Source organism: Centruroides vittatus, unplaced genomic scaffold, assembly GCF_030686945.1.
Source record: "Centruroides vittatus isolate TY-2023 unplaced genomic scaffold, ASM3068694v2 contig_1891, whole genome shotgun sequence".
NCBI classification, from domain to species: Eukaryota; Metazoa; Arthropoda; class Arachnida; order Scorpiones; family Buthidae; genus Centruroides; species Centruroides vittatus.
The window spans coordinates 455,929-483,903 of NW_027121163.1; the positions used below are offsets into that span (position 1 = coordinate 455,929).

At 32.7% G+C, this 27,975-nt stretch overlaps 1 protein-coding gene across 3 annotated transcripts; it reads right to left on the reverse strand.

Annotated features, from left to right (window-relative positions):
- Positions 1–601: 601 nt before the first annotated feature.
- On the reverse strand, positions 602–27,833 carry LOC136970066 (twisted gastrulation protein homolog 1-A-like). Of its 3 annotated transcripts, none has more exons than XM_067264437.1 (5): positions 27,736–27,833; positions 23,569–23,781; positions 13,362–13,562; positions 2,719–2,911; positions 602–2,182 (listed from the first exon to the last, which is right to left on the reverse strand). In XM_067264437.1, exons 2-5 carry the CDS (start codon positions 23,777–23,779, stop codon positions 2,023–2,025), a joined length of 765 nt encoding a protein of 254 aa, XP_067120538.1. In that variant the 5' UTR covers positions 23,780–23,781; positions 27,736–27,833; the 3' UTR covers positions 602–2,022. The 3 variants fall into 3 exon arrangements, with proteins under 3 accessions (XP_067120538.1, XP_067120536.1, XP_067120537.1); XM_067264435.1 differs by having other exon boundaries at positions 2,719–2,903; positions 13,351–13,562; positions 27,736–27,832; XM_067264436.1 differs by lacking the exon at positions 27,736–27,833 and adding an exon at positions 27,573–27,695 and having other exon boundaries at positions 2,719–2,903; positions 13,351–13,562.
- Between the last annotated feature and the right edge of the window lie 142 nt (positions 27,834–27,975).

Below are 27,975 nucleotides of genomic sequence, written 5' to 3' on the forward strand. Positions count from 1 at the left end.
ACGTGAGCGAGCGTCACCCTGATCATGCACCATCGTTTGTCATCATTGTGGACCTGTTCGAACCCATAATGGGCTTGCTAAGAACGTCCTCTTAGTGACGGAATTCCTATTCAACAAATTCTTTGATTTTATCGTATAAGCTTACAATATTGTGTGTCATGTTCTCCAAGTCATTACAGTATGTTGTGGGCGAGGCCGAATGGCCGAGCGGTCAAGGTGGCAGCCTACCGCTCTGGCGGACCCGTGTTCGAATCCTGACGGGTCGAAAAATCCCCAGGAATTTTTCGGGGGGTGGTCCGTTCGGATATGTCGGGGCCCCGTCCCTCACCACCCGGTCGCCCCATTGTGGGCCTGGCCGAACCCATAATGGGCCTGCTAAAAGAGGCCCTCTTAGTGCCCACAGGGCAGAGAGTTAAAAAAAAAAGTATGTTGTGGGCTTTGTAGTCTCTAAATAATTTTAAATCGTCAAAGAATCTATCAGCACAACCGAGCATCTTTGCATTTATGATTTTTTTAAAATTTAAATGAAAGATGGAAAAATCCCCACCGTCCCTCTCTATGGCCCTGAACTTGGGTCTATTATTTAATAACTAAAACGAAATTTTAAAAATGTTTATTTTTATTAAAATATATTTTAAAAAAGCTGCCAATATCAACTTTAATACAAACTGTACATGTTTCAATATTAATAATAATAATAAAATATTACATAGAAACGTACGAGTATACAAAGGTAACATGCATAAACTATGTTACAAAAAAGCCCTTTAAGTATATTCTGCTGGCAAAATGTTCGATAAAATAATAGGAAACAAACGTAGTCAAAAGTACATTTTGTTCTTTAAAATACATCTGTACATTCCGCCATTTTTAATCTCCAACCGACAAGATCACGACGCCGTCGCCAGTTTTCAATATTATTTGCATGGATAAGCCTTGCTACGAACTTTTATCCAGCAAAGGGAAAAAGGGTGCTTCTCAAACGTTTTCAAGAAAATCGGAGTTGAAAAAATTTCCAGCGACTTACAAGCAAGTATATATCATGGAAGATCTCACGGCTTCGGGGAGCGAGATCGCAGGTTCCTCTCTCTACGAGTAAACTTTATCCAAATCAATGCAATTTTTACATAAGTAATTGTAAATTACACGGGTTTATACGTTAGCAATACATTTTCTATTAAAAACGCGCAATTTCCTCCTTAAAAACTTCGTTTTCGGAATCGCGATTTCATAAACCTAAATTTTAAGTCGGGCCCCGTCCCTCACCACCCAGCAGCCCCATTGAGGGCCTGGCCGAACCCATAATGAGCTTGCTAGAAGAGGCCCTCTTAGTGCCCACAGGGCGGAGTGTTAAAAAAAGCAATTAAACTTAAAAACTGATCAGTTGTAACTAACTCCTAATCACATTGAATTGTTACATGTGACTGTAAGCAATCGTCTTTCAACGTTACTTCTCCGGTTTCTTATTGTTTATATCATAAGGGCATCCGTAGACGGGGCAAACGGGACACTTCTCCCTCCCTGGAATCGGGTAAGAACTCTACAGGTTATAACCGTAAAAGCGATTGAGATATATCACTTTATACCTCGACAATAGGAAACTTTGTGTATTAAAATTTTATTACGGGTTGGCCCTCGGTACCCAAAAAATAGATTAGTTAAATAAAAATCTATTAATTGAGCTCTTCCCCCGGAAAATTTTCTGTAGACGGCCATGATCATAAGTATATTCCCTTTTCATAGACAATAAAACAAGTTGTGAGTTAACAATACAGTGAGACCTGTGTAAACCGGAATTGCACGGTACCGAATATTTTTCCGCTTTTGGCGGGTTTTAATGTAATTAAATCATAAATTATAAAAACAATTAATCCAATTTTAAAGGCAAACTTTCAAACTTGCTCGAAGATTAGTACCAAGGCTTATCCATGCAAACAATATTATCGAAATCTGTGACCTCTTCTCGTGGGTATACAAGTAACTTTCAGAGTATTACTGTTGCGAAATTATAAAATTATAACCTCAAGAATCGATTTTTTGAAGCTTCTCTTCTTCCGAAGTATCGATTTTTTTCTCTTCGTAATCGAAGTTCGGTTTCTCAGAGTTCGTTGCAGTTTCCACATTTTGATCGCTTTCGATCAAATCGTCTTCGGAATCGAATTCTTTCGGGCATTCCAAGCATCTGCGGCACGACAACAAACGTTATTTTAACAGATTATTTTATTCTACTCGAAATTTTTTTATGAAATTCAAGTATCAGAGGCAAGCAACTACGAAAGCCAATACCAACCACGTAGTCCATTCCACACGAATGGACTAAGTCGTTGCTTTCATTACTATTGGCCTTACCTCGTATCTTTCACGATACTCAGATGACCATTTAGCTACTGCTATTGTCATTGCTTAGCTTTGTTTCTTGTTTTATTTTGTTTTTTATAGGGCAATGCGACACGTGGACCATCTGTCGAGGGGGATGCCTCACGAGGGGACTTTCTAAGGGAAACTGGCCCCTATTTAAGTGTTACTAATGTGAAGAAAACGGAAAAGTCCACGTGGCTAGCCCGATGGCGAGGTTCTATTCAGTGTTCAGTGGTTCTATCCACTGGTGGGCTTCTTCGGTATTCTGAAAGGGACCGTTTAACAGCAACGACATAACAGCAACAACTATTGGCTTTCTTACTTAGCTGCTTGTTACTTACAACTACCCAATGTTATTACCTTCCTTCGTTCATTCCGTAATTCAAGCAAGTGGATCCAATACATTCGCAGCATCCATCGTGAAACCATCTACAGCTTGAAGAACCCATGCTTCTACAAGAGTCTTTACATTTGGAAAACGACATACACTGCGATAAAAATGCCACCGTACAGTTTAACAATTTCGTTTCTGAAGGCAATTCTTCGTCGATCACTAAAAGAAAATAATAATAATAAATGCATTAATGTTGAATCTATCAACATTTACCATTCAAATTCCTTTAAAGTTGCATTTAAAATGAGAAAATAAAGAAATAAAAATATAATCCCGATAAACTGTAATGCAATCATCGCATTTCATAGTCTCCAATTTGTGGGGCCCTGTCCCTCAACACTTGGCCGCCCCATTATGGATCTGGCCGAATTCATAATGGGCCGGCTAAAAGAGCCCTTTTAGTGCCTACAGGACGAAAAGAGTTAATATTTAAAAAGACAAGCTTCTAATTGTGTAGAAATGTATCCTTCAAAGTTTCATCGATATTTTAGATCAAAGAATGAGGAACATTATAATTAGCATCGGCACATTGTAGGCTCTTTGCGAATCGGGAGGTTTTAGGATTCGGACTAATGAGATAAGGCAATGCAACACACAAAGTCAAAAACGATATGCCTTCCGAGTGGACTTTTTAAGGAAAACACCCCAATTTAGGTGTTTCACACGTGAAGAAAACCCAGATAAGCACGCGGTCAGGCGCGAACCCACGACCGACCGCCAATATTTAATGGTTTTATCCATTTGGCCAATGGTGGGCTCAGACGGTTTTAGATTGCGCGAGGCCTCGAATAAATTTACATTCTCTTCTATTTTGTTAGGGTCCTAGAGATTACATACTGGATTCCGATTAATGAACGAAGACCGAATATCTACAAGCGTATATATTTGTCCGAGGTTCCTTAAAATCAGAGTCCCTAATCAAAAACCAGTCAGGTCTCACGAGACTGGCCGTGTAATTTGGCCAGGAGAATCTTGTTTTCACGTGTTTCCAAACACATATAATGATAAACATTACACAAAAATATGTAAATTTACATATTCTGAAGACAAAGGGTGCAGTTTCCATTAACAGTAAACAGTTAAAGTGAGAAGTAAGAAGCAATCGCAATCAAAATATCTACTTCCTTACTTGCATTTGTATAATGGAAACGTAAAAATGGAGTGCTTTCGTTATACAAATGCAAGGAAAAACTCTACTTTGCCAGCCCGTTGGCCAGGCACCAACCCACGATGGGACATAACTAAAAGGCCCTGTAGACAGCAAAAAATTAAGTAATTAAATAAAAGTAAACAAAATATGAGAGTTTGAAAGTAAGCGACACTCTCCCACACCTTTTTGTTTACGTTGAATTAGTGTAGAGTCGAATTTCGACGTCTTCCGGTTTTGTTTACATTTGACACTCGACACTTATTACATTTTAATAGCTCGGGTCGGTAAATAACTCTGTTTTCGCCATCGATGTTCCCAGGATTTTCGATTAACTCATTATCGCATACATAAATCATGTTTATGTATTTATTTTATGTTAAATCTGTTAAATTAACATGTTTTTACATTTAAAAAAAACTTAATTTTGGGGTCTTCAGTGTCCGAGCCATAGACCTTCCTTTCTATCTGTCTATAGAACACGGCAATCGCTTAAATAGCCATTCTAGAACAGCTGTTCTTAACCTATTTTGTGCTCGTAAGTGCGACATGGCATTCAATCATACATCGTTCTACAGTATTGGGAATCCATCGTAAGGATAATCTGTAAATGACGTTTGCACAAATGATAGCCAATCATACGCTTCGTACTAAAAGTAGGATGAAAGTCTATAGGGGGACCAATAACTTTTATGGGCATTCCAAGATTGGTTTGGTTCATCTGTATGTGGCAACGCAATACGTGGGCAATCTGCTGGGGGATGCCTCCCGGGAGGTCTTATGGGGAAACTGGCCCCTATTTAGATGTTAGTAACTCTACGTGGCCGGTCCGTTGGCAAGGTGCGAACCCACGACCAACTACCAGTGTTCGGTGGTTTATCCACTCGGCCAATAGTGGACCATCTAAAATCAAGGAACACCAACAAAATCTGTTTTTAGATACGTTTTTCGCTTTGATGTGTGCACAACACGAACACGACATACTGTAATATCACAGTTCTATTTATTTTATCGGGATAATTCAAGTCTCCATGCAGAAGCACTTATGTGGGCGCCAGTTAATTAAATGCATTGCGCAGATGCAATTCTTGCGCACGGAAATTCAATTTATTACGAGTGCAAACTGTGCACACATGCATGAAAAATATGATCCTTTGGGAAGTCTGCGCTTCGTGTGAAGATTTTTAAGTCACATTGTATACGCATATACCGTATATGGACGTACTGTACTGTACGTATATTACGCTCATTATTCAAATTACATAGACGATGTTCAAATTATATTTCAATAAGAATCGAAGATATGAAAAAAATAATAAATAACAGTTTAGTAAACTATTCATTCGCAAAATTCAAACACAAGCAACTGAAAGTGTACTGAACCTTCGTATTATTTCCCAACTGGTCAGTGTTAGAGGTCAATACCTCACTTCTCAGTAAACACAAGCGATAAGCATTTACGTAAGAAGATGACGTAACATTTTGTGAGAAAAACAATTGTTTAAATTTAGAATATTTCCTATTATTTCATCTGTTAAAAATTATTTAGAATGCCAGAAATGAATATTGCATACAGGATGGCCCAAAAATCTGTTCACCGCCGTAGAGACAACTTTTTATACAATAAATTCCTTCGTGAAAATTGTATTGGGGAATCTGCCAAGTGGGGGTGCCTTCCGGGAGGGCTTTCTAATACCTAAATAGGGGCATGTTTTCCCTATTTAGGTTATTAGAAGTAGGCTACTTCATGTGACTAGTCCTTTGGTGTGGTGTGAACCCGCGACCAGTAGGTATACCAATTCGACCATTAGTGAAAATTCGCTAAATCGAAGTATCTCACACAATAAGAATTGCGTATAGTAATGAGGGTCTGGTACAAGTTTGAGCCTTAAAATTGCAATTGTAGTACGCAATTGCTAAACTGTATGGGGTGAAGATCCTTTCACGCCTATTCAGCGGTGCTTTAACGAGATAGGATAAGTGCTATTTAGAAGAGCGCTATATCGAGGTCTGGTGGTATATAAGATAAGGGGGAAGGTAACAATCAAAAATGTGGATTACGTGGAGCATAAGATAAAACACGCGGAATTTACCACGCACGCCCACTTTTAAATCCAATTTTTCGAGAGAAAAAGAAATAAATATAATTATAAAAATTTATTTAAGGATATTTACGTTAATAATGTATTTAAAATTAGATATAATTAACGAAACATGTAACAACACTGGAAATACTATGTACTGTACAGTGAAGTGTGTCAAAGGTGGCCACAGAACAGGTAGTTAGTTGCGGATTCGCACCTTGCAAACAGACTGGACACGTGCAATTTTACGGGTTTTTTCTCCCGTAAAATTGCCAGTGCCTAAATAGGGAGTCAGTTTACCGTAGAAGGTAATCCCGGGAGGCACTCCCCTCGGCAGATCGAATTAACGTAAACAAATAAACCGAACCAAGAGTACCAAAGAATACCAAGCCTTAAGAGTCATTCCAAGCTTAAAATGGACTTTAAACAAATTGAATGTAATTAAAAATAAATGTAATTTAGAAGTATTATTAAACAGTAAAAGCGTTAACGACATAATTAACAGAAAATACTACCTGCAACATGAAGCGGGCTCCCAAATTTAAGAAAAACCCGGTTTAAATTCACAGATGCATAAAATCCGTCTTAAATTCGCAGTAACAAGCCATATTTCTGCCACGTAATTTTATTGCAGTTACATATTCCGCAATACACACAATGTGAAATTGCTGTAACTCCGCAAATTGCTCAGTAAACTCCGAAAATAAAACCCAGTTGAGGAATAAAGCTTTGTAATAAACGAGTAGAATGAATTTTTGAGGCATTCGCACGAAATTTTAAACCGATTGATTGTGTTTTCTTGAGCAGAAACGGGTCCAAAACCGAAGAAATTTCGAAAAAAATCCCCGTGGATTATGCAAGATGATGGATCTAAATGCGTAGAATTGCGCGTTAGGAGAGCACTTTTATGCGTAAAAATGGATTATTTAAGTGAATTCGAATGAATATTCGAACACGACAGTGTTGTTTGCTGTTGAATCACTGTGTCATTTGAAACATTATCCCAATAATAAACAGCATCGCCATCCAGTAATGTCAAGCGCTCGTCGCTCTAGAAGGGAAGTTTGCTACTTTTATGGTAAGTTTTAATTAATTAAAATGCAGTTTAATTAAATACCCGCGTAATATTTCGGCGCGAATGTTGGAAAATATAAATTTAAGTAGATTTATAATAGTTTAAACATAGATTTTGGTCGTATTAATTGTATTTCTGTAACTTCTATCAATAGGTTCTTTACTTCAGAATATACACTTAATTATAATTAAATGCATAATCAGATAGATATTCTGTAATACATAATCTTGAAATTTTGCTTAACTTTGCACATTTTTATACAGGAGTTGCAATTCCAGATTATACATAGAATATATATATATATATATAATAAAATTATATGGGCAAGCATAAACCTCCATTGTACTTATATATTAAGCCTTAGGAAAGTCTAGGGTTTTAAAAATTTAGGAACCTCAGAGCGGCAACTCTATGTTGGTTCGGTGCTTGGAATCCTAGAGCTTGAACAATACCCAGTATCGAACAACACTGGCTTTATTATACCCACGGTGTCGCATACGGATCTTCTAGACCCTTATTGCTGCTCCCATACACAATTTCTCTTTATAAACTTGATACATACAAATATATATGTGTAAATAGTAATTTTTTTTTTACTATTAATTAAACAGTGTAATATACAAAGGGACTATAAGTTAACTTCCATCAGGCAACTGCTTAGAGTGCATTCATAAGTCAAAGAAGTTAAATGATTGTTTACCTTCCAGTCAGTCATAAAGTATCAGTGAAGTAACAGTAATAACTATAGTACTTTAACTATATATGATATAAATAATGATGCGGCTCTCCAATACGCAATCCAATAGATTACAGGGACGAACCACCTTTTTCTACGTAAGGGCCGCATTTCAAAATTTTTGAACTGATGCAGGCCGCATACAAGAGAAAAAAGGAAAAAAATGTCGGTAAATCACAATTATTTAATCATATATAATTATAAATTAGCATAGGTATACTTAATTTAGCTTCTGGAATTGATGTAAATGTAATATATCAGAAATATTTAGTTAAATATTAGTCACTACTAGCTTTAAATTAGTTTCGATGTGTCTGTTAGCTTGTTTTTTTGTTTTAATTTTTACTAAATTCATTATGGAAAAACTATTCATATACATAAGTTGTAGAAAATAACATTTGCATTTTTGCAGCATACTTCCTTAAGCTGGGAAATTGATATATTTATTCATATTTTACGTGGGCTACAAAAAATATTACTGCGCGATGCATGCAGCCCAGGGTTGCCCATGCAGCCCGCAGCCCGCAACAGAGGATGCAGTTGGTGTGTTTCTAATAGGTCCAGTATATGGTTCCTGTCGTAGCAAGGTTTGGTCATTCCTGTAACTTACTCTTGGGCAAATATACACCCAATGAGGCCACTTCTATATAAGGCCTCGAGAAGCTAAAATACTTTAAAAAATTGTTCTTAATTTGTAAAGTTGAATTTTTAATTCCACTTTCTGTAATAAGTTAACTGTAGGTTTCTTATTATAACTTAATCCTTCATATTTACAGTTTTGTCATTATTTTCTCTTCATAAGATGATAAAAATATAATTAGTTTTCTGTATATAGAGATAAAATAAAAATAATATAATATGTTTATATTTAAGCGTTTACTAAATTAAACTTACAGATAGAGAATTTTATATATTTCAAAAAACATTTTTTTAAATAAAAGTTGTGTTATGGCCACATTACAGAATCATTTGATGTCATAATTTTATATAAATTACCTTCTTTCAATTATTTATTAGTTATTTGTTTTAATGCCATAATTTTTCCATTGATTAAAAAGTTGAAATAATCTTTAATTAAAAACTTCTATGTTCTTATTGATTTTCTAAAAATATTATAAAAATTTATTTATGAAATAATGTAAAAGTGAAGTCAAAATGTGTTCTTATTTAAAACCAAAATCAATTTTTATAATTAGTGAAATTCTATTCTACTGAAGAGCTAAATTAAAAATCTAATGAGACCCAGATATAGCAGAGGGTCTATAGTCCGTCACTCGCCGGTCTAACGTGTTCGGTAATCCGACATTCCGTTGCAGGGTGGCACCAATGGCGAAGCGAGGGGGGCAAGGGGGTGTATCATGCCCTGGGCACCACTCATAGAGGGGCACCCAAATGGTGTCCAAGACAAACTATATGTGTTTCTGGAGGGGGAGGGGGCACCAATAAAGTGTCAGGCCCAGGCACCAGTTATGTTCGCTACGCCACTGGGTGGCACATATGAAATTTTCATGTTACCACTTGGTGAATGAAACATAGAGAGACTGATGTACAGTACATGTATACTGTCAGTCACCAGTTGCTTGTTGTACATTTGGTCAGCAAAATACTCACAACTGTGATTAATACAATAAACTAACCTGTAAACAAAGTGCGTTTTTTACTGTACAGTATGTACGTACATATAAAACCCAGTAATCCAACATCTGCCAGTCTGATGTATGTTGGATTACAGAGACTCTACTGTACTTTTGAATTTCCTGGTTTATTGTTTAGGATGTTTACTTACTTGTTAGTAAAAAGCAATTAAATATCTAAAAGTTTACTTTCTTTGGGTTATATTTTGGCTAGACTTCAATCTCTGAAACTATACACTAACATACATCAATTCATTACACATTATAAGAAACTCATACTTTCTTAAAACGTAAAAGTTGATATGCCTAAAATCTAACAGCTTTTGAGCCTTGTTCACCTATCTCGAGAGAATAAAATGTGCCAAAATACAGAATACTCGAAAAATTAATCATTATAGTTTTAAATTACTTTTCAAGTAAATTAAAGATTTGTTTGTCTAATAAATGTTACAGAAATATGTTAAAATCAATGTTAGAATTAAGATTTTTCAAAATTTAGACACTTCTCTCTGACAAAAATATAAAAGATGAAATTTTGATCTTAATCCAGCTTCACGCATTCAGTATTCACCAAACGAGCAGAGTTTTGGCTAGAATCGAGCATTGTTAATGATTTTACTCGTGACTAATCTTTGGTATTCTTGGTTTCCCACTCTTTTGTCAATGTATTGTGCTGAATCAAAGGGGACAAGTAGACAATTATTTGGCAATTGGCAAATACCAAATGTGTGGAGCCGGTTTATGGTTCTCAACAGAATTTTATTGTAAAATACATTTCTAAATTTAAATACAAAACAATTTATGATTATTGAAACTTTTACAAAAATTAAATTGCTTTAATCATATAAATTGTGTGAAATTAATAAATCAATTAAAATTTTACGAGAAAACAGAAAAATTGCAGATGAAATGAGGAAAATGCATAAAAGTTGGTCAAAATCTATATCACATTCTACCTTAAAGGAAGAATAAAATATATTCTGTGTGGAGCATTTATTTCTTAAAAAAATAGCACTTACAAATCCAGGTTAAAAGTAAGGTATGATAGTAAAATAGTCACAGTACATTAATGTGAAATGTTATTACTCTGTGCTGCAGTGCAGGCTTCATACCAGTATCACCTGTTGTTAATTGTCTGGCAACTCACTAAGTAGCAGAGACCATTTTTTTCCAAAACTATTCCAAGTCCCTGAAAAGCTGGGTTTGGAGAGTTGAGGGCAGTAACATGTCTTTTGTGAACATTCTACACATGCTCTAAGGGATTAAGATCTAAACACCTCACTGGCTAATCGTACAGTTCTCCTGTCCCAAAGATATCAGCCTACAAGCCTACCTCAGCGTGGGTAAGTATTATTGTTTTGTAGGATAAATGTATCACCTACTGTACCTGCATAAGGGCAAACAATGGGATTGAGTATCCATTAAAACACGAAATAACTATTGAATTGAATATTTCCTCTCTATATCTTCTAGCAGTTATGGATCCTCTGGGAAGAATGTAGAGGTCTGTTTGTCCACCTAATGAGATGCCACCCCAAACTATAATACTGCCTTCACCATAGATATTCCATCCCTTTCAGTGAAATATTTGTGAAACAGCCCTTTTTATGATTAGAGTATCATTTGTAGAAATCTATGCCTACTGCAGTGTCACTTACTTCCACGTGTTCCCATATTTGTCTGTTTTATTTCTGATCTATCTAGATTAATAAATTTTCAACATGTTATTAAAAACTAATCAATTTTATTTTGTTTCTTCCTTAATTTGTGGAAAACCAGTGTATCGGAACTGAATCAATAATAGTCTGAGCTGGAACTTCACCGCTATATGAAGACACTAAACACACCTTAAATACTTTTCCAGCAACTAAATTTAATCAAAACAAACATTTTCAGCCTGATTGATAAGTCTTTGTCAGGTTACAGAATGAAATTTAGACAGAGATTCTATTTTTGGAACAAAATATTCTTTGACATAAATTACATCTTTTAAATCATAACAGGTTTTTCCGTTTATTCAATATAATATAAATTGTAAAATTAAATAAAATATAATTAAGTATATTTGTATTTTATTCCAAAAATACAATCTGTAATTAAATTTAATTCTGTAACCTGATAAAGGCTTATCAATCAAACCAGAAACATTTGTTTTGATTAAATTTAGTTGTTGGAAGAAAGTGTAAGATGCGTTTAGTGTTTTCACATATAAGAATTGAATGTTAGAAATTTTACATTACTTATTTTATTATGCTGATATGATTACTTTAGAGTTAAGAGAAATTATGCTTTTATTTTCTTTTCAATTCAAAAAAATATACAGTAAAATTTCATTAATTCAAAACAAGGTAATCTGGACTGTTCATACCCTCTGAAAACTAGTAATAATTGGGCTACTTTGCAGAGGATGCCAGATACAGCAGTTCCATTAATGTAGCCTCAAGAATAGCCAGAAAGACCTCAAACACCTATCCAGTGTAATTCAGTAGACTATACATAGTCTACAATGTATTGTGCCAAACATGCATTGCATTCTTAGAGCTAGTAGCGAGGTGGAGGCAGAAGTTTTAAACGCGAAAATATGTACGTCGGATGTTCGGCGCCATTTTCTTGTAAGCCTAGAACTTTGACAATGGTGTTTGGAATGTTGAGCACGATTCCACTGACTTTCCAAACACCATTTTCAAACTTCTAGGCTTACAGGAAAGTGGCGCTAAACGTCCGACATACATGTTATCGCGTTTAAAACTTTATCCTGAACCTCGCTAGTATATGCCTTGTATTCAGTGATGTGTATGACTGATGTATTTTCTTTCTGAAAGGCGAACACAAAAACACCTAAAAACACGTTCTTATATTCAGAAAATGTATAGATTTTGTGTATCATATATTTACAGTAAACATCTGGAGTTTTTAAGGCTTTTCAATCAATCTTATAGTCACAGTATAGTCATGCACTGAATTTTTTCAGAGTGATTTTAAAGAGTATGAATAATCAATCTGAAAGAATACAGCTGTATGTGCTGGTCAGAATGTATGGCAATATCATTAGTACTAACATAGGCAATAAAATTGTACCAGGTGCATAGTTAAATGCTACCAAATTTTACAATTTTATTTAAAACCATTTGAATAATTAAATGTCAGGATCATATCAATTTAACTGAATGTTGTTCTGTACTATCATATGATTAAGTTTCATTGCATTTGCTTTTTGAATTCTCTCTGTTTCAAAATCTGAAAATATTTGTTCTATGAACAGTTGCTAGTTTCAAAGGCTTTTCTTTTGGATTGTTTTATTTGTTTAATTAAAAATTGTGTCTTATTTAAATATGGCAAGCAACTGTTATATAGAAACTTTTGCATGAATAATTTAATTGATAAATGCATGCTGATAGACAGTTAGACTGTCATCTAGTATTACTATTAAATTAAATTATGTAGTATATTCTGGCAGAAAAGAGTTCAAGTTCCAGTCCAGATCAATCATTTCTGCTTTTTTGTGATTTTTCGGTACACGGGTCATCTTAAGACCTAAATCTTTTCTGCCAGAATATTCTAAATGATTTAATTTAATTCTAAAATGAATTAATTATTAACGTCAATGTGAAATTTGAGATTGTTGTCGTATAGGAAATTGTCTTTGTCAGAAATTGTTGTATAATTTAGATCCGACTAATGATTATTTTGACTGTTTCTGGAGATTTTAAAACTCGAAATTAGGCCTATACTTTTATTTAATTGTATTTGATGATTTTGAAAGTTGGCAGAGATACTGAATGTTTTGATGCTATCATCATCTAAGTATTAAAAGTATCAGCAACTGTTACGTTGACAGTGTTAAGACAGTTACTTGTAACTCAAATCCATCATTTGGCAGCTGCTGTTTTCTATCTTAACATGATTTATTATATAATTTAAGAAATTCCTTACCTGGAGAAAGTGTGACATGTTCATTTCCCACAGAGGTAACAAGTGAAAAATATACTGGAAAAGTATAAGATATCCATCGCGAATGAGGATCCTTTTCCTCTGTCAATGCAGTAAATAGCTCGGGAACAGGTTCCGAAAATTCCTCAACGTGAGATTTTTGACCCAATTCTGTATCAGTCAAATTTGGTTTCGGACACATATCTAGTTAAGTAAACATAATAAATTTTAATAAATTTATTTAAGACGTTATGTTTACATTTAGTAAACTATAAGGTTCTATCAATACATTAATATCATCAAAAATAATTCTGCAGAATTAAGAATTTTTAATTTAGAAAAGATTTATTTTAATATTCATTGCTTAAATATGCAAGAAAAAGCTGAGAAATTAATTTATCCTGAACATTTCAAGATTTTTTTCTTTCTTCATACAATTTCAAATATATTAAACTATTCTACAAAATTCTTATAATTATAATAATTAAACTCAGTGATTTATTCTATTTTATTTTAAATTTTTGTTTTGTGAACACCAAAAAGGTCTTTTTTATGCCCGTTACGAGTTAAATCAGATGACTAATGTATCAGAGTCTCGGCTAATTTTCTATAATCTGGACTTAGATGTTTAGTTTGACCAGTAGCGGGTCAAAAAAATGACAGGAGTAACATACAATACAAACAATTACAGTTGGCCATGTATCTTCAGGTTCCTTATGCATGGATTCAGCCAACCACAGATAAAAAAATATTAAAAAATTCCAGAAAGTTCCAAAAACATGAACTTGCTTATGTTTTAAATATTGTGTTTATTCTATACATTTCTCTTTTAGGTCATTAAACAAAATCAATCTTTAAGTGTTGAAAGAAAGAAAATATTATGTTGTTGCTGGCCTGTACTATGTAATTAGGGCCTATGATGACATCTGTCCTGAACACATACAGACTTTTTCTTATTATTTTCTAAACAGTTTAATAAATATTTACATAGTATTCACATTATTTTAGGTATTATATGTAATAAAAAGATAATTTAAAGCATATGGGAGGATACGCATAGGTTAAATACAAATACTACACCATTTTATACAAGATAATTGGGTTTTGATATCAGCAGGAGGTCCTGAAATCAATCCCTTGATAACAAGGGATAACAAAGGATGACTGTATATTGCTACTTTGCATCCTTCTAAAACAGCAGTTCCCAACCAGTGGTCCACAAGAGCTAAAATATGGTCCGCGAACTTTTATTCGTTTTAAATTATTATTCCCACATTGATACAAACTGAATTTAATTTTTACTAAAAATGTTATGTTTTCTATTATAATAGTACTGTTAAAGCATGTTACTCTTGCATTTAATGATTACTTATGTTAACAGTTTTGATTAAAGTTTATTTTTAGATTGACACAGTTTATTTTTCTTAAACCTTGTGGTTCCTGCTAACAACAATGAAATCAAAGTGGTCCCTGGTCAAAAAAAGGTTGGGAACCGCTGTTCTAAAATAATGTGACCAGATTTTAACATTGATTAAGCAGGACAAAATTGACAGGGAGGAGTGGTTGTTTTGTTGAAAAATTTGTTCTAGAGCAACAAAATTTTATCATCAAAAAGTGCAAAAATTGTATTGTATTAATATTATATTTTTTTTAAATTTCAACATATGTAAAATTTACAAATATAATAAATATATATACTATTATAAATCTTTAAAAACCATTTATTCTTTAGCATATTTCTCAGTCGAATTAATTTTTTTTTTAGTAGATTGCTGTCGTCATTTAAAATGTCATGAAAATTTTTCGCAAGAATTTTTGAATTATATTTCACACATAATATGGCTTTCAAAATCTCAACACTTACCGTATTTTATGGACTATAAGACGCACTTTTTTCTTCGAAAAATTGCCTCCAAAATTCGGGTGCATCTTATAGTCCGTAGTGTCTTATAGGTATTTTTTTTAAAAAAATTTCTTAAAAATTAAGTTGCGTCTTATAGTCCGTAAAATACTGTAATTGTGATTTACACTTTATTTACAGTAGAAAAAACGCGTTCAGTAGCGGCATTAGTTCCTGGTAAGGACAGCGTGTATTCCACAATTTTTAATGCATTATTATATGGAACATAGTTTGTTTCAAAATGATGAAATATTTCTAACCATTCGTTCTCTGTTGAGATTTTTGCCACCTGTGACAAGTATCTATGACAGACTATATTTTAACAGTTATTTCAATCCTTCTGTATTTCTTTCTAAATAATAATAATGCTAACTTGTATTACTCTGAATTTGCCTTGAGTGTCATTTTATTATTGTAATTTTTTTTATTATGTAATACTGTTGTAACCAAAATGAACCGCAGCCCCACCACTAGCAATAGAACAATACAAACCGATGTGCTTACTCTCGCTAGTCTCTAGCTTTCTAAGGCAACAACAGACGAGAGCTTTGTGCCATGTAACATGCAACAAACAAAATGTTCGCTTGTTTGAACAGCCTGTGAACACATGCTGCTCCGTTGCTGCAGCTACGCGCCCCAAACCATTTTCTGCCAGTCTTTGCCACAAACACAAAGGGTTTTGTCGGCGCAGCATTCTTTATTTCCGATGTTCATGCACACCTTGGTACTGATAAGTGTGATATAAAATGATCTTTACGAATCTTAAACATAAGACATAAATTTATGACACATAATTGACAAAAACTTAATCTTTCCAAAACTCGGGACTATTTTAAAACACCGCAGGACACGGGACAAATTGTTAAAAAGTGGGACGTCCCACCTTTTAGAGTAAGGTGACCAGACATCCCGCCAAAAGAGGGACATCTGGTCACCTTACTCTAAAAGTTTTCATATCTCTATATGGACCAATTACAGATTTTAAAAACAAAAATATATATAATTATAATAATGATATCATATTGTAATAAAGTACTGAAAACGTTCTATCAAGTCTAATGACCGAAGACATAAATGCACTTCAAAGATCAACTCACCACCCCTGAAATATATATACTGTATAATATCTTATCCTTCTACCTTATCATATATGAACTTAAAACTTAAGCTATAATAACAATATGATATAAGCTATTAATTGTATAAAATTAAACATAGATTCAAAAAATCTCAAAGTTAATACAAATTAAGCTTAATAAAAATTATTTAAAAATTTATGTTTAAAATTTATACATGATGCTTAAATTGCGCTGATATATGATGCCATTGATTGCAAAACTTGCATTTTTGCAAGATGTTACATAAGTTAATTGATTGCCAAGTCCTTTATATTGTGAAGCTTAGAAATAAATATTTCATAAAGTTAATTACATGAGTTAAATTTGGTATTAATTACATCATTACTGGCTCAATTTCAAATTACTGCCATTCAAATCAACTTCAAATTCGCCATAAATACGTTCGAAATAGATTCGAACGTATTTATGGCAAATTTGAAGTGATTCGAACGGCAATTCCAATGAAATTCGCATTACCCGAGAAAGAACCGACGTTTGGGGTTCAAAACTTTTGTAAAGACCTATTTTTTGGGTTAATTACGAGTGTGAAGAGGAGGGAATACACACCGGTAACAGGTTAGAAGAGTGGTTGTTATGTCTATTACTTGTGGCTATTTTGTCACGTTTGGTTTAGTCGTATTATTCATTTAAATATAATACAATATCATCATTATAAGAAATACAAACTGGCATATATGATATATTTATTCTATTCATTGAATAATTTCATTAGTTTGTAATAAAATGTTAATTATGTGTACAATACAATACTCATTTTACTAATAATAAATTTGACATTTTTCTGTTTCAGATTTATAATTTTATGTATAAACGTTTTGCATATTGAGCCGTTTATTCTCGAAGCATGAAATATTTTGAAATTTCCTGAGAATTTTGTCCTGGAAATTCTCTGGAAGTTCAGGTCATATCTCTGGAAACATGACACGAATTCAAACACGGATCTGTTAGAGGAGCAGACACACCTTAGCCACTTTCGGCTAAATAAAGTTTATTAGCAATACATTTTTTTCATTATACATAACCTTAAATTTCAACTTTTATAAATATTTTATTAGCATCGTAGATTTACAAAGCTCTTATAAAGTTAATTTTGAGTAAGCTGTATTACTATTACATTAAAATTAAACAACAGTTGAATATAACAACATTTTTAAGTGAAAAACTATGTTATAATCGACATTACCATATAAATTGTGCTATTTTATTATTATGTTTCCATAGTTATGATAAAACAATTAACTAAAGATGCTCACAAATGTTATATTTCTGGTCGCCACGATTGCAAAAATCTTCTCAAACAATTCGGCATATTGAAATTTTCAGATGATGAATAAAGAGTTAGAAAATATTTACAGTTTTATTAGAAACTGTAAATTAATTTTTATTTATAATATTGGTAAAATGTTAAAGTATAGTGTTGTTCATTTAGAAGTACTGTAATTAAGTCGTAGTAAACAGTGGAGATATTCAGCGGGTTCGCACAGGTTTGGCCGAACCCGTTGTTAAAATTTTCAGTTTTCCGAACCTTGTTAAACACACGGAACATTTCTCAGTGGTTTTGTTTTTTTTTTAAATATATTAAAATATATGTATTATACTCTGTAATACTACTAAACTAGAGCCTTATACCCCGTTTGCACCGAGCATTTCAATCTAGATTGTGAGCAAGGTCGGGGACTATGTCTTGATGCAATCTCTCTCGACCGTTTCCGTCTCGACCGAAACAAGGTTTAATTGCGATCGATTCAAGAGAGTTCTCGAAACTAGATCCAGTCATAAGAGAGATCCCACAATCTCACGCGCGCGAGATAATACAAGATGGCCGTGGAACACGTGTTGGGCTATGGACAGCGAAATAAAAAGGATATTGTATTTCGAGACATGATGACATCTGTCTATTATCAGCAGTGCCATTCGGGGTGAAAAATTTCTCTGCCTAAAAAAAAAAAAAGAAAGGTCAACAGCACTAATATACTATTGTTACCTGGTCCTGGCCCAGGGCCCCTTACGTTTCAAATACACCACTGATTATTAGATATATCGCGAGAAAAGGTATTGTATTTATTTCTAGCCAAAACTTCCATTTCGTTTGTCAGTGATTGTCGGGGAAAAATTTTCTGCTAGCGAACCCTTTGTTAACTATTTTGAATATAACCACTGGTAGTAAATGAGCCGGAACAGTTTTGATTTTCAAAGTGCATTCCAATAAAATCATAGTTTACTGCATAGTTAATTTGACACTTAAATACAAGTTTTGGTTAATGTAACCTTTGGTGCCAAGATGGCGGCTCGTCTCTGATTCCAGCAAGGGAACAGTGGGATGCACGTTCCAACCTAACCTAACCTAACCTTCTAATAAATTACCATAATTATTAGCAACCAAATTATTACAATAGGTTAGGTTAGGTTAGATCGTGCGTCCCACTGTTTCCTTGCTAGAATCAGAGACGAGCCACCATCTTGGCACCAAGGGTTACATTAACCCAAGTTTTAATATTTAAGACGTACAGAGATTTTTATTCATAATTAATATTTCTAAAAATAAATCAATTATAAGATAATTTATATAAATTTATATTACGAACAGCCAAATGTCAACTGACAAGTTTAATAGTTGCAATTAATTACTGATTAATAAAAAATGTTGGATTTGAGCCAGAATGGCTGCGACAATCTGTTATACAGCTAACGGCATAATTGCTTTTCCTTTGTCGAATCACCGAATCAGAGTTCCGTCGATTCAACAATATAAAAAAGAAAAAAAGAAATTATTAATCTCAAGTGTCTGCTCTAAATAGATTTTTTTTAAAATTCATTTTTAATTAATTAATTCCAATGACGAAAATTGTAATTAAAGGAATTCAAATTTATGTAGGCTACTCGACTACTTTAAACTTACCTCTAGAGATGATTTAGCATTATTACATATGACATGTTATCTCTGATGTAAGTGTTTATTAGCAAAATAATCAGAAGGTAAAATAAATTTGTAACATCAAGACTAAAAATAGTGAAAAATGTGTTGTCTATTAATAATTCAAAATCATTTATTCATCGTTAATTTGATAAAATAAAAAGTTGTTAATTGAGATTCGGTCGGTGATAAAATTCCTTTCGACGCTTTTTTAAAATTATTGTCTAATTTTTTTCTATCGGGCTATAGGTTAAATTTAAGCCATTAAGTAACTTTAAATGACTTAAATTAGCCTATAATCTAATAAAAATTTAGTAAGAATAACTTAGCAATAAAAATTTAACTTCAATCAGGTAAAAATCAATTAGTAATTTTCTTAAAAAAACAATAAATATTTGCCATTTAATTTATTTTCAATATATTTATGAAATTAGTTTCAGTTCAACTGATTATTTCATTTCAAAAACTTTTAGAATATGTATTTCGATTTCTTTCTTTTGTGACATTTGAAGTGCAATATGTTATTTTGCAATGTAATGGTGAAGAAATGTTACCTTTATGCTTACAAGAGTAAAATATCATTAAAATATTGTTTCTTTTCTGTAATAAACTAAGTACTTTTGGATGTACCTGTCCACAACAGTCAAAAACCCCAAATTTCCTGGAATTCCGGTTTTCGATTCTGGAGATGTCTGAAAGCAGTCTGTTATAAGTAAGAAAAAATATTTTAAAGGTAAGCAGAAATGTAACATTTTATTTATAATATGGAGTTGGTTTGTTATTTAGTAATTTTCAAGGCAATTTTGAAATACAGATTGCAAACACTGATAATTGTTATAATTAAATTGTTTTGTATATACAGTCTTCCAAAAAACAATGCTACCGTTTTCAATTACCGTAATTATGTTAATTATTATCCGAGAAGTATATGACGTATAGCAAACGATACAGTAATCATCTAACTTTCGTCCCCATCTGCATTCGAACGTCTCATCATCTATTCATTACCTGTAGGAAGTGACATAAATGAAAATGGCAACTCCATAACAGAGAAAGAGTTTTGTGTTTTGTGAAGGCGAAACCTATCGTAAAATGTCGGAATAACTCGTTACCGTGCAACACGAGTAATCGGCAGATGTACAATTGTGCCTGCCACAGGAGGAATGACAATTAGTGATGTAACAAATAGTATATTCGGCCAAACTATTCGGCTTGATTAACGCACGTACGAAAACTGGCACGCAAACTGCATTATGGCAAGGATCGCGCACCCTGCTCTCTTATTGGCCCGCTGTCACTACAATTTTTTCTTCCAGTAGGTCTAAATTATTAAATTTATTAAATTAAATTATTAAATAATTTAGACCTACTGGATATACTATTTGTTACATCACCTTTTAATTAATTAAATTATAATTATTAAAGTTGATATGAGATGGAGTCTAACGTCTACCTCTAGTACCAAATTGGTTTATAATTTATGTAATAGCCGTGAATAGCCCGATATGATTCGGCAGTTGTTGGTATTTAGATGTAAGTTATAACTTATAAGTTATTTTATTTGCAATCGATCTTTTTAACTCTTTAATGAAGCACTAAAATTTTGTTTTTACTACGTATTTGTAGACTGAATAGTACCCCGAGGATATACTTTAGTGGGGACGTATGGTCTAGTTTCTCCCCAGTTGTGGAACAGTTCAAATATATTATTGGGGCATTTCTATTTGTGAAGTTTTGTGATATTTTGTTGCTATTGTTTTTGTCAATATTTTTAAAATTAACATGATTTCAAATGTTTTCTTTTGTATATAATGAGAAATGCTCATTCTTTGCTTTATATATAAAATAAATTATATATTAGTTACTCATCTTCTAGAAATAGATAAATAATTCTTTCATTAAATACGACAAGTTTCAATAAATCATTTTGTAAATCATTTTAAAATATCGTAAAATATATTAAAATATACGCGAATACGAATATAACGTAATTAACTAAACAATAACATTAATGCCCGATACATTCTAACCTACACGCCATCAATGCCATAAGATATCGGGTTAGATAAAGGCTATATTATTATTTAATTACAAAATAATTTAATACTAGAGTTAGACACTATTTCTTACTAACCTTAATAATGATAATTAAATGTTTAGCATTAATAAAAGTTACCAAATTGATTAATTTACTGTGTTTTTGTTATTTCTTACTCCTGTTTTTAGGTATTCGGTATTCGGCCGAATAGTGATTAAATATTTGGTATTTGGCCGAATAGCGAAAAATAGGCCGAATACCGGGTAGTAACCGAATATTCGTTACATCACTAATGACACTGAATATGTCTTAGTGAGTGTAAGAAGAATTTGACTATCCGATGTTTTAATGTACAGTACATTATGATGTTCTCAGATAATACATAATTACAATAATTTAAAATGGTAGCATTCTTTTTGGAAGACCCTGTACAATAAATGAATTAAAATCAATATCAAATCTATGAACAAAATAACTATGTTTATTTTTTGATAATTCTAATATTTTTGAAATTAATCCATTCTAAGTACCTAATATTGAACTGTTTCAAGGTAATAAAAGTGATTTAAAAATTTTTAAATTTGTGTCTAAATAATGCATACAAGATAATGGAAAAATTAAGATATAGAATAAATTAGATTGAATCGATTAAATTAAATTATAATAATGGTAAAATTTAATTGAGAAAAGTTTAAATCTTAATTCTTTGTTTAGCAGCTGTCGACAAATCGAAAAACAAAATATCTGATTCATTGTCGGCTGCCAATGACCAGCGACGTTGCGAGGGGGGTGCAAGGGGGTGTATCATGCACTGGGTGCCACTCGCAGAGGGGTGCCCAAATGGTCTCCAAGACAAACTATATGTTTCTGGAGGAGTGAGAGGGGTGCCAATAAAGTGTCGGGCGCCAGTTATGTTCTCTACGCCACTGCCGATGACATCAGACCTTTCAAAGTTCTGAGCTGGTTTCTAAAAGGTGAATGATTCAAATCCATTTGTCATTCAACATCACACTGTATTTTGCATCTTTAACAATTGATAAAATTTTTCCTATCTGTATCTGGTTAAAGGCTTTATCTCATGTTTGAAATATTTCTAGAATTTTTTTAATTCACTGTTTATATTTCATTTAATTTCATATAAAAAATATTTACAAAAATTATATAAAAAGAATTTACTGACATCTTTGACAATTTAATACTATAGCTATGCACGTATATTATGTCCAATGATATACACACACTCATCAATAAAAAACAATTAAGTGAAAAGGAACAAAATGAAACTTTGTGTAAATGTAATGACAACAGTAATAAATGATTATTAATACAATACAAAGCAAAGGGACAATTTTCTTAAACATCAGCACAAATTAAAGAACTTTTAGTACTTCATAGGACCTCCTTTTGCATAGATGTGACAAGGTGGCCAGATATGGCAGCTTATAGGCACTATATACTATCCTGCAATAGACTCGCCCACAGATATTGCAACTGCTGCCCCAGATCCTTCATATTCATAGGTAGCAGAAGTTGACATTTCATCTGGTTCCATAAACGTTTGATTGGTGACAATCTGAAAACCAGGCAGGCCAAGGTAGTGTGGCAATGTGGCATTCCTTAAAAATCCTAGCTGTGTACAGCCAAGTATTATCTTGCTAGAAAATAACTGTTTGCAGCCCTGCCACGAAGGCAATACATGTGTTAGGGATGTTCCTTGCACAACTACTAGGGGTAACCAACTGTCATATGAGATGTTCTGCAGATCAGCACACCAGTAGTGGGAATGGTGACTCAACAGTCTATCCTGTCTTTACTGTTCTATTGGCAGTAAAGACAGGACAGCCGAATGCTGAATTTTGCAGTAATTGGATATTTCTATCTGAATGAGTAACTGTTTTTTTTATCAAGATCTGAATTTTTACAAAGAGATTATTTATAGAAGACTTATTAAAAATATTTATAAATCAATTTAAATTCAAATTATTATCTTCGTACGATACAATAAGGTATAATGGAACAAGAACAGATTTTTTATTAAAAGAATCTGTGATAAAAGCACAAGATAATTAAGAGCTATATTTATTTTATTATTTTGATATTCAATGTTTTAATTTTAGTGTCCTTAGTGTCCATTGTGCACAAGAGTCATTTAATTGATATAATTCACGTCAATACTCGAATGTTTTTTAAATTCATTTGCACAAAACATTTTTACTTACCTACGCAAACACAGCATTCCGAATAGAGATAATCAAGACAATGGAAACAATCTCGACTACAGGTAGCATTTTTATTATCGCACTTGCACGATTGCGTCAGCATGCATTTACTAACAATGGAAGCGCAGACAGCTTCGTTACATCCAGGTTTTTCTTCTTGCATATGCAATGGAATAAATCCACAAAACAGAAATACTGCTACCCATTTCATGTCTGGAAAATTTATAAAAGAATAAATATTATGTTTCTATCTAATTAACATTTAATTTATACAATTATTATTACAATGATCATAAAACTTAAGTATTACTAAAAGATCTTAGTGATAGCCTCCAAGAGCTACTTGTGACATTAAATGTCTTCAATGTCAATAAAATGTGTTATTCACTTACAATCATAATTTCTGGAATAAAAATAGTCATAAAATGGCAAATCAGGCAAACAGGAATACAATTAATAACCGCAATGCTGCTAGATGACAAAAAAAACTAACGAATGCCAATGACATTGTGAGTCAGTGCATTGTCAAGCAAGAGCAGCCAACTGTTTTATTTCAAGTATTGTGGGAAAACACTTCAAAACTTCCAACTACTAGTTTCTATCAACAGCTAAACAACGAAAGTGCTGACCAAATACATAAAAGTAGTATTTTATCAATAATTAAATCAAACCGCAAAATTTTACAGCAGCAAACCGCATAATAAAAAGTTTTAAAACTGCAAATTTATAATGGTTATTACATACTTTTAAAATATAAATTACATTTAACAGGGGAATCCACAGAAAATTTTCCAGGGGTAAAGTTTACAGACAAATAATTACATCAATAGACTTTTATTTAATTATTTAATGTTTCGGGGTGATTTATCCACAAGTAGATTATAGAATAAAGTATTTCATCAACACAAAAAGACAGACAAAAAGTCCCACGGTCAAGGGTGCGAGGTTAAATATCTCGATTACATTTACGATTATAATTTGTGGAATTTTTTACTCGATCTCAGGAGGAAGTGCTCTGTTCGTTCCCTCTGCAGACCCCACAATATTAAGTAATATTAAAAAAAAAGTCATATTAAATGTAATTTTTGTGAATCTATTTTATATCTTATGATTTTGATACTTTACGGCCTAAATTCAAATGTATAATGCTTCAATTTTATGCAATATTTATTAGCTATTAAAAAGAGTAATTTGCATTCATTATAACTAAAACATTTATAGCATATATTTATCAAAAAGTATGATTAATACAAATTGTCATTAAATTAATAATTAATTTATTAATTACATTTCTTAATACATAAAATAAATTTTTTTTTTTGTTTGATACACTTTGGATGCCAAATATTTTATATTTACCATACAGATATGAACCAGAAGTTCCGTAAGATTATAACAGAGCTGAAAAATTTGTAGCTTCTTGTACCTTTTCTGTGTTTAGATATGCTCGGATACAAAAATACTCGTTATTATTTTTATATAAAGGCTAAATTTTATAGGTTTGCTACATGCGCACAGCTATGTACAGTGATTCTGATCTCCTAACCAGACTTTTGTCTCTTAAAACATTGAAAATATAATCAAACAATAAAAAATAAGTTACTAAAATGTATAAAAGAAATAAAAAAAAAAGTAAAATAAGAAATTTTCCATTCTTCTAAAGCAGCAATTAGACTTTGTGAATGTTTGAACTCCTTCACTCACTCTCACACACAAATAAACAATGAGAGAGATTTTGGCAGTCCTTTACATTTACCTTTCTTAAGTTTATAATGGTATTTTATTTATTAAAAAAATAGGCAAAATTAAAATACAAATTTGAATTTTTAAAGAAGTTACCCTATTAAATAAATATATCGCACAAAATTAATCTCGTACGATTAAATAATTTGTATCTTGAATGATTACATAATGATAATCTTTTATATGCTATCTTTGACAGGAAAATATCACACATCAAGAGAGTTGATAGGCTGCTCTATCGGTTACCATATCTATCTCGGCTATTATTAATATCGTAGCTAATATGTATTTTGTTTTTATTCTGTTTACGTGTTGTTATAATTACAATTCTTTTGTTTTCATGTGACTAACAAGAACATTAACAGTGCAAAAATGTCACAGGCTCCTATTTTACTGCCTAAGTTTATATTTAAATTATTGCATACAAAGTTCAAAATACTTAAAAAATTATTTTTTTCCTTGCCAATGTGTTATTAATCAACTAGTCCCACACACACCTGAGGTGCAGCTGGTGTGGTATGCCAGGGCAGCTGGTGCAAACCCTGGCACTGTACCAGCTGCACCTAGTTAGATCCTGCTACTAGTGTAGAATACATTAACATAAATATTGTGGTTTAAATGCCATAAACGATTTCTATCATTTCGGAATTAGTTATTTATTCAGTTTATTATTATTATGTATAGGCCCGTCAATATAAGCTTCGAGTTAGTTGTATTAAAAACTGTATTTTGTAAATGTAAGTAAATTCAATAATAATAATATTAATGAGTACATCTGACATACTGTTAAAATAATTGATGTTTTCAACAAAATGTAAGAAGAAAGACTACGACAGACGATTGCATCACAAAAAAACGACGAAAGTTATCTCGGAAGGCAAGTCGCAATCACGGAGACTGTAAGAAATGAAATAGAGAAGCCAAGGAAGGGTCGAATAGATGTAGTTGATGATAAAATGGTATGGCCACAAAACATTAGAGGAAACTCATCAAAAATAGCAATCCCATTCATAAAACCATAAACACAAAACAGTTTGAGGAGTATTTTTGTTTTAGATTAAATGTTTTTGACACATTAAAGGCTCATAATCTGATCCAACTTAAAGGACATTACATTTAACAAAAATCAAGATATTCTTAAACTGTTCAGTGTTTTTTCATTCTGATGATTAAATAAACATATTCAATATTCCATATTATATAAAATACTGTACTACTGGCATGATCAAGTTATTAAAACTTAATATAAGCTTGCACGTACACAATAATTTAAACAATCACATTTTATAAATTTTATTGCTATAGACCTCAACGTTTACCTCATTTTAGACTGATAAAATTATGGATAATTTTACACGGACCAGTAATTATATACGAGTACGAATGATGCTTGTTTATGCTTATCTAGAGATCTAGATTATTATTTAAATGTCACCAATAATCAACTGCTCTAGTGTCGATAGGGTAAAATATTTTTCTGCGAGCCGATTGTGGACCGGCAGTCAAAAAACACCGCCGTAGATCGGCAGTTCTCGACGTTTCTCGCGTGGCAGACACCCGAAACCCCCACACCATTATGGACCGTAAACCCTCGAAGAGTTCTGCGGACCCCTCGGGATCTGCAGACAACCAGTCGAGAAATGCAGCTATAGATCATCAATAAACATTTTTTTACAGTTTATCTTCTTAAATATAAATTTCATACATTAACTATTATTAATTTTTTATATTTAAAGTTTATAAATCTTATTCTACGAATTGCGCCGATTTATATAGTACGGTTCCCAGAAGCGGCACGCTCGGATAAGGCGATCGGTGCATAAAATTACTTTCACGACTCCCGCACGCAGAAGGTTTGGTTTATTTAACAATTAGAAAATCACAAATTTTTATGTATTTTAAATTTATAGGTAAAGAGGGGGTCCTTTCGGCCACTCAAATATGCCTGTTTTCAATTATTAAGCCAAATACATCAACAGAATGCATAAGTTTGATAAGTTATGGACTCTGTTTAATGCCCGCATACATCATAAGTAAACACCACATGTATCAATATGGGAAGCCAACATTCATATTATCATTCCAGGGTGGGGGAGTTTCAAAGATAAACAAGAGAATGAATGGAATTCCGAAATGTATACAAACTATTACGGTCAAGAATCGATTCTTATCATCCCCAGAAACGAATTAATTAATGAAAATTCTATCTCCTTTCACAAATATTTAGGCTAATTAGCGCTTTAAGCGATTGTCCCACTAACTTTAAAGCGCTTTGATTGACAAACGTAACACGACATGCAAATAGAAACTGAACACTTTCTCCAACAATTGACTGAGAAAGTGTTCGATTTCTTACTGCTGCACGTGGGATCTCTTCACACCTTTCAACGGAATGAAAACTTCGATTATAAGGAGGAAAATTACCTGAAAGTTAATTGAGCGCTTTCTACGCACATGCACGGTTAATGGAGAGGACGAGGATAGTCACTGGTGACGTCACAAGTGGGTATGTTTTCGGCGCCCGATTGGCCGAAGCCAGTGTTATTTCCTTCCGGCAAAAACAGCGGTATGCACGATATCGGATGGCGTTATGTAATTTTTTAAAATCGGATCATTAAGAGGGTATCAATTCTTTTCTAAAGCAGGAAATTGCAGTCTTCTATC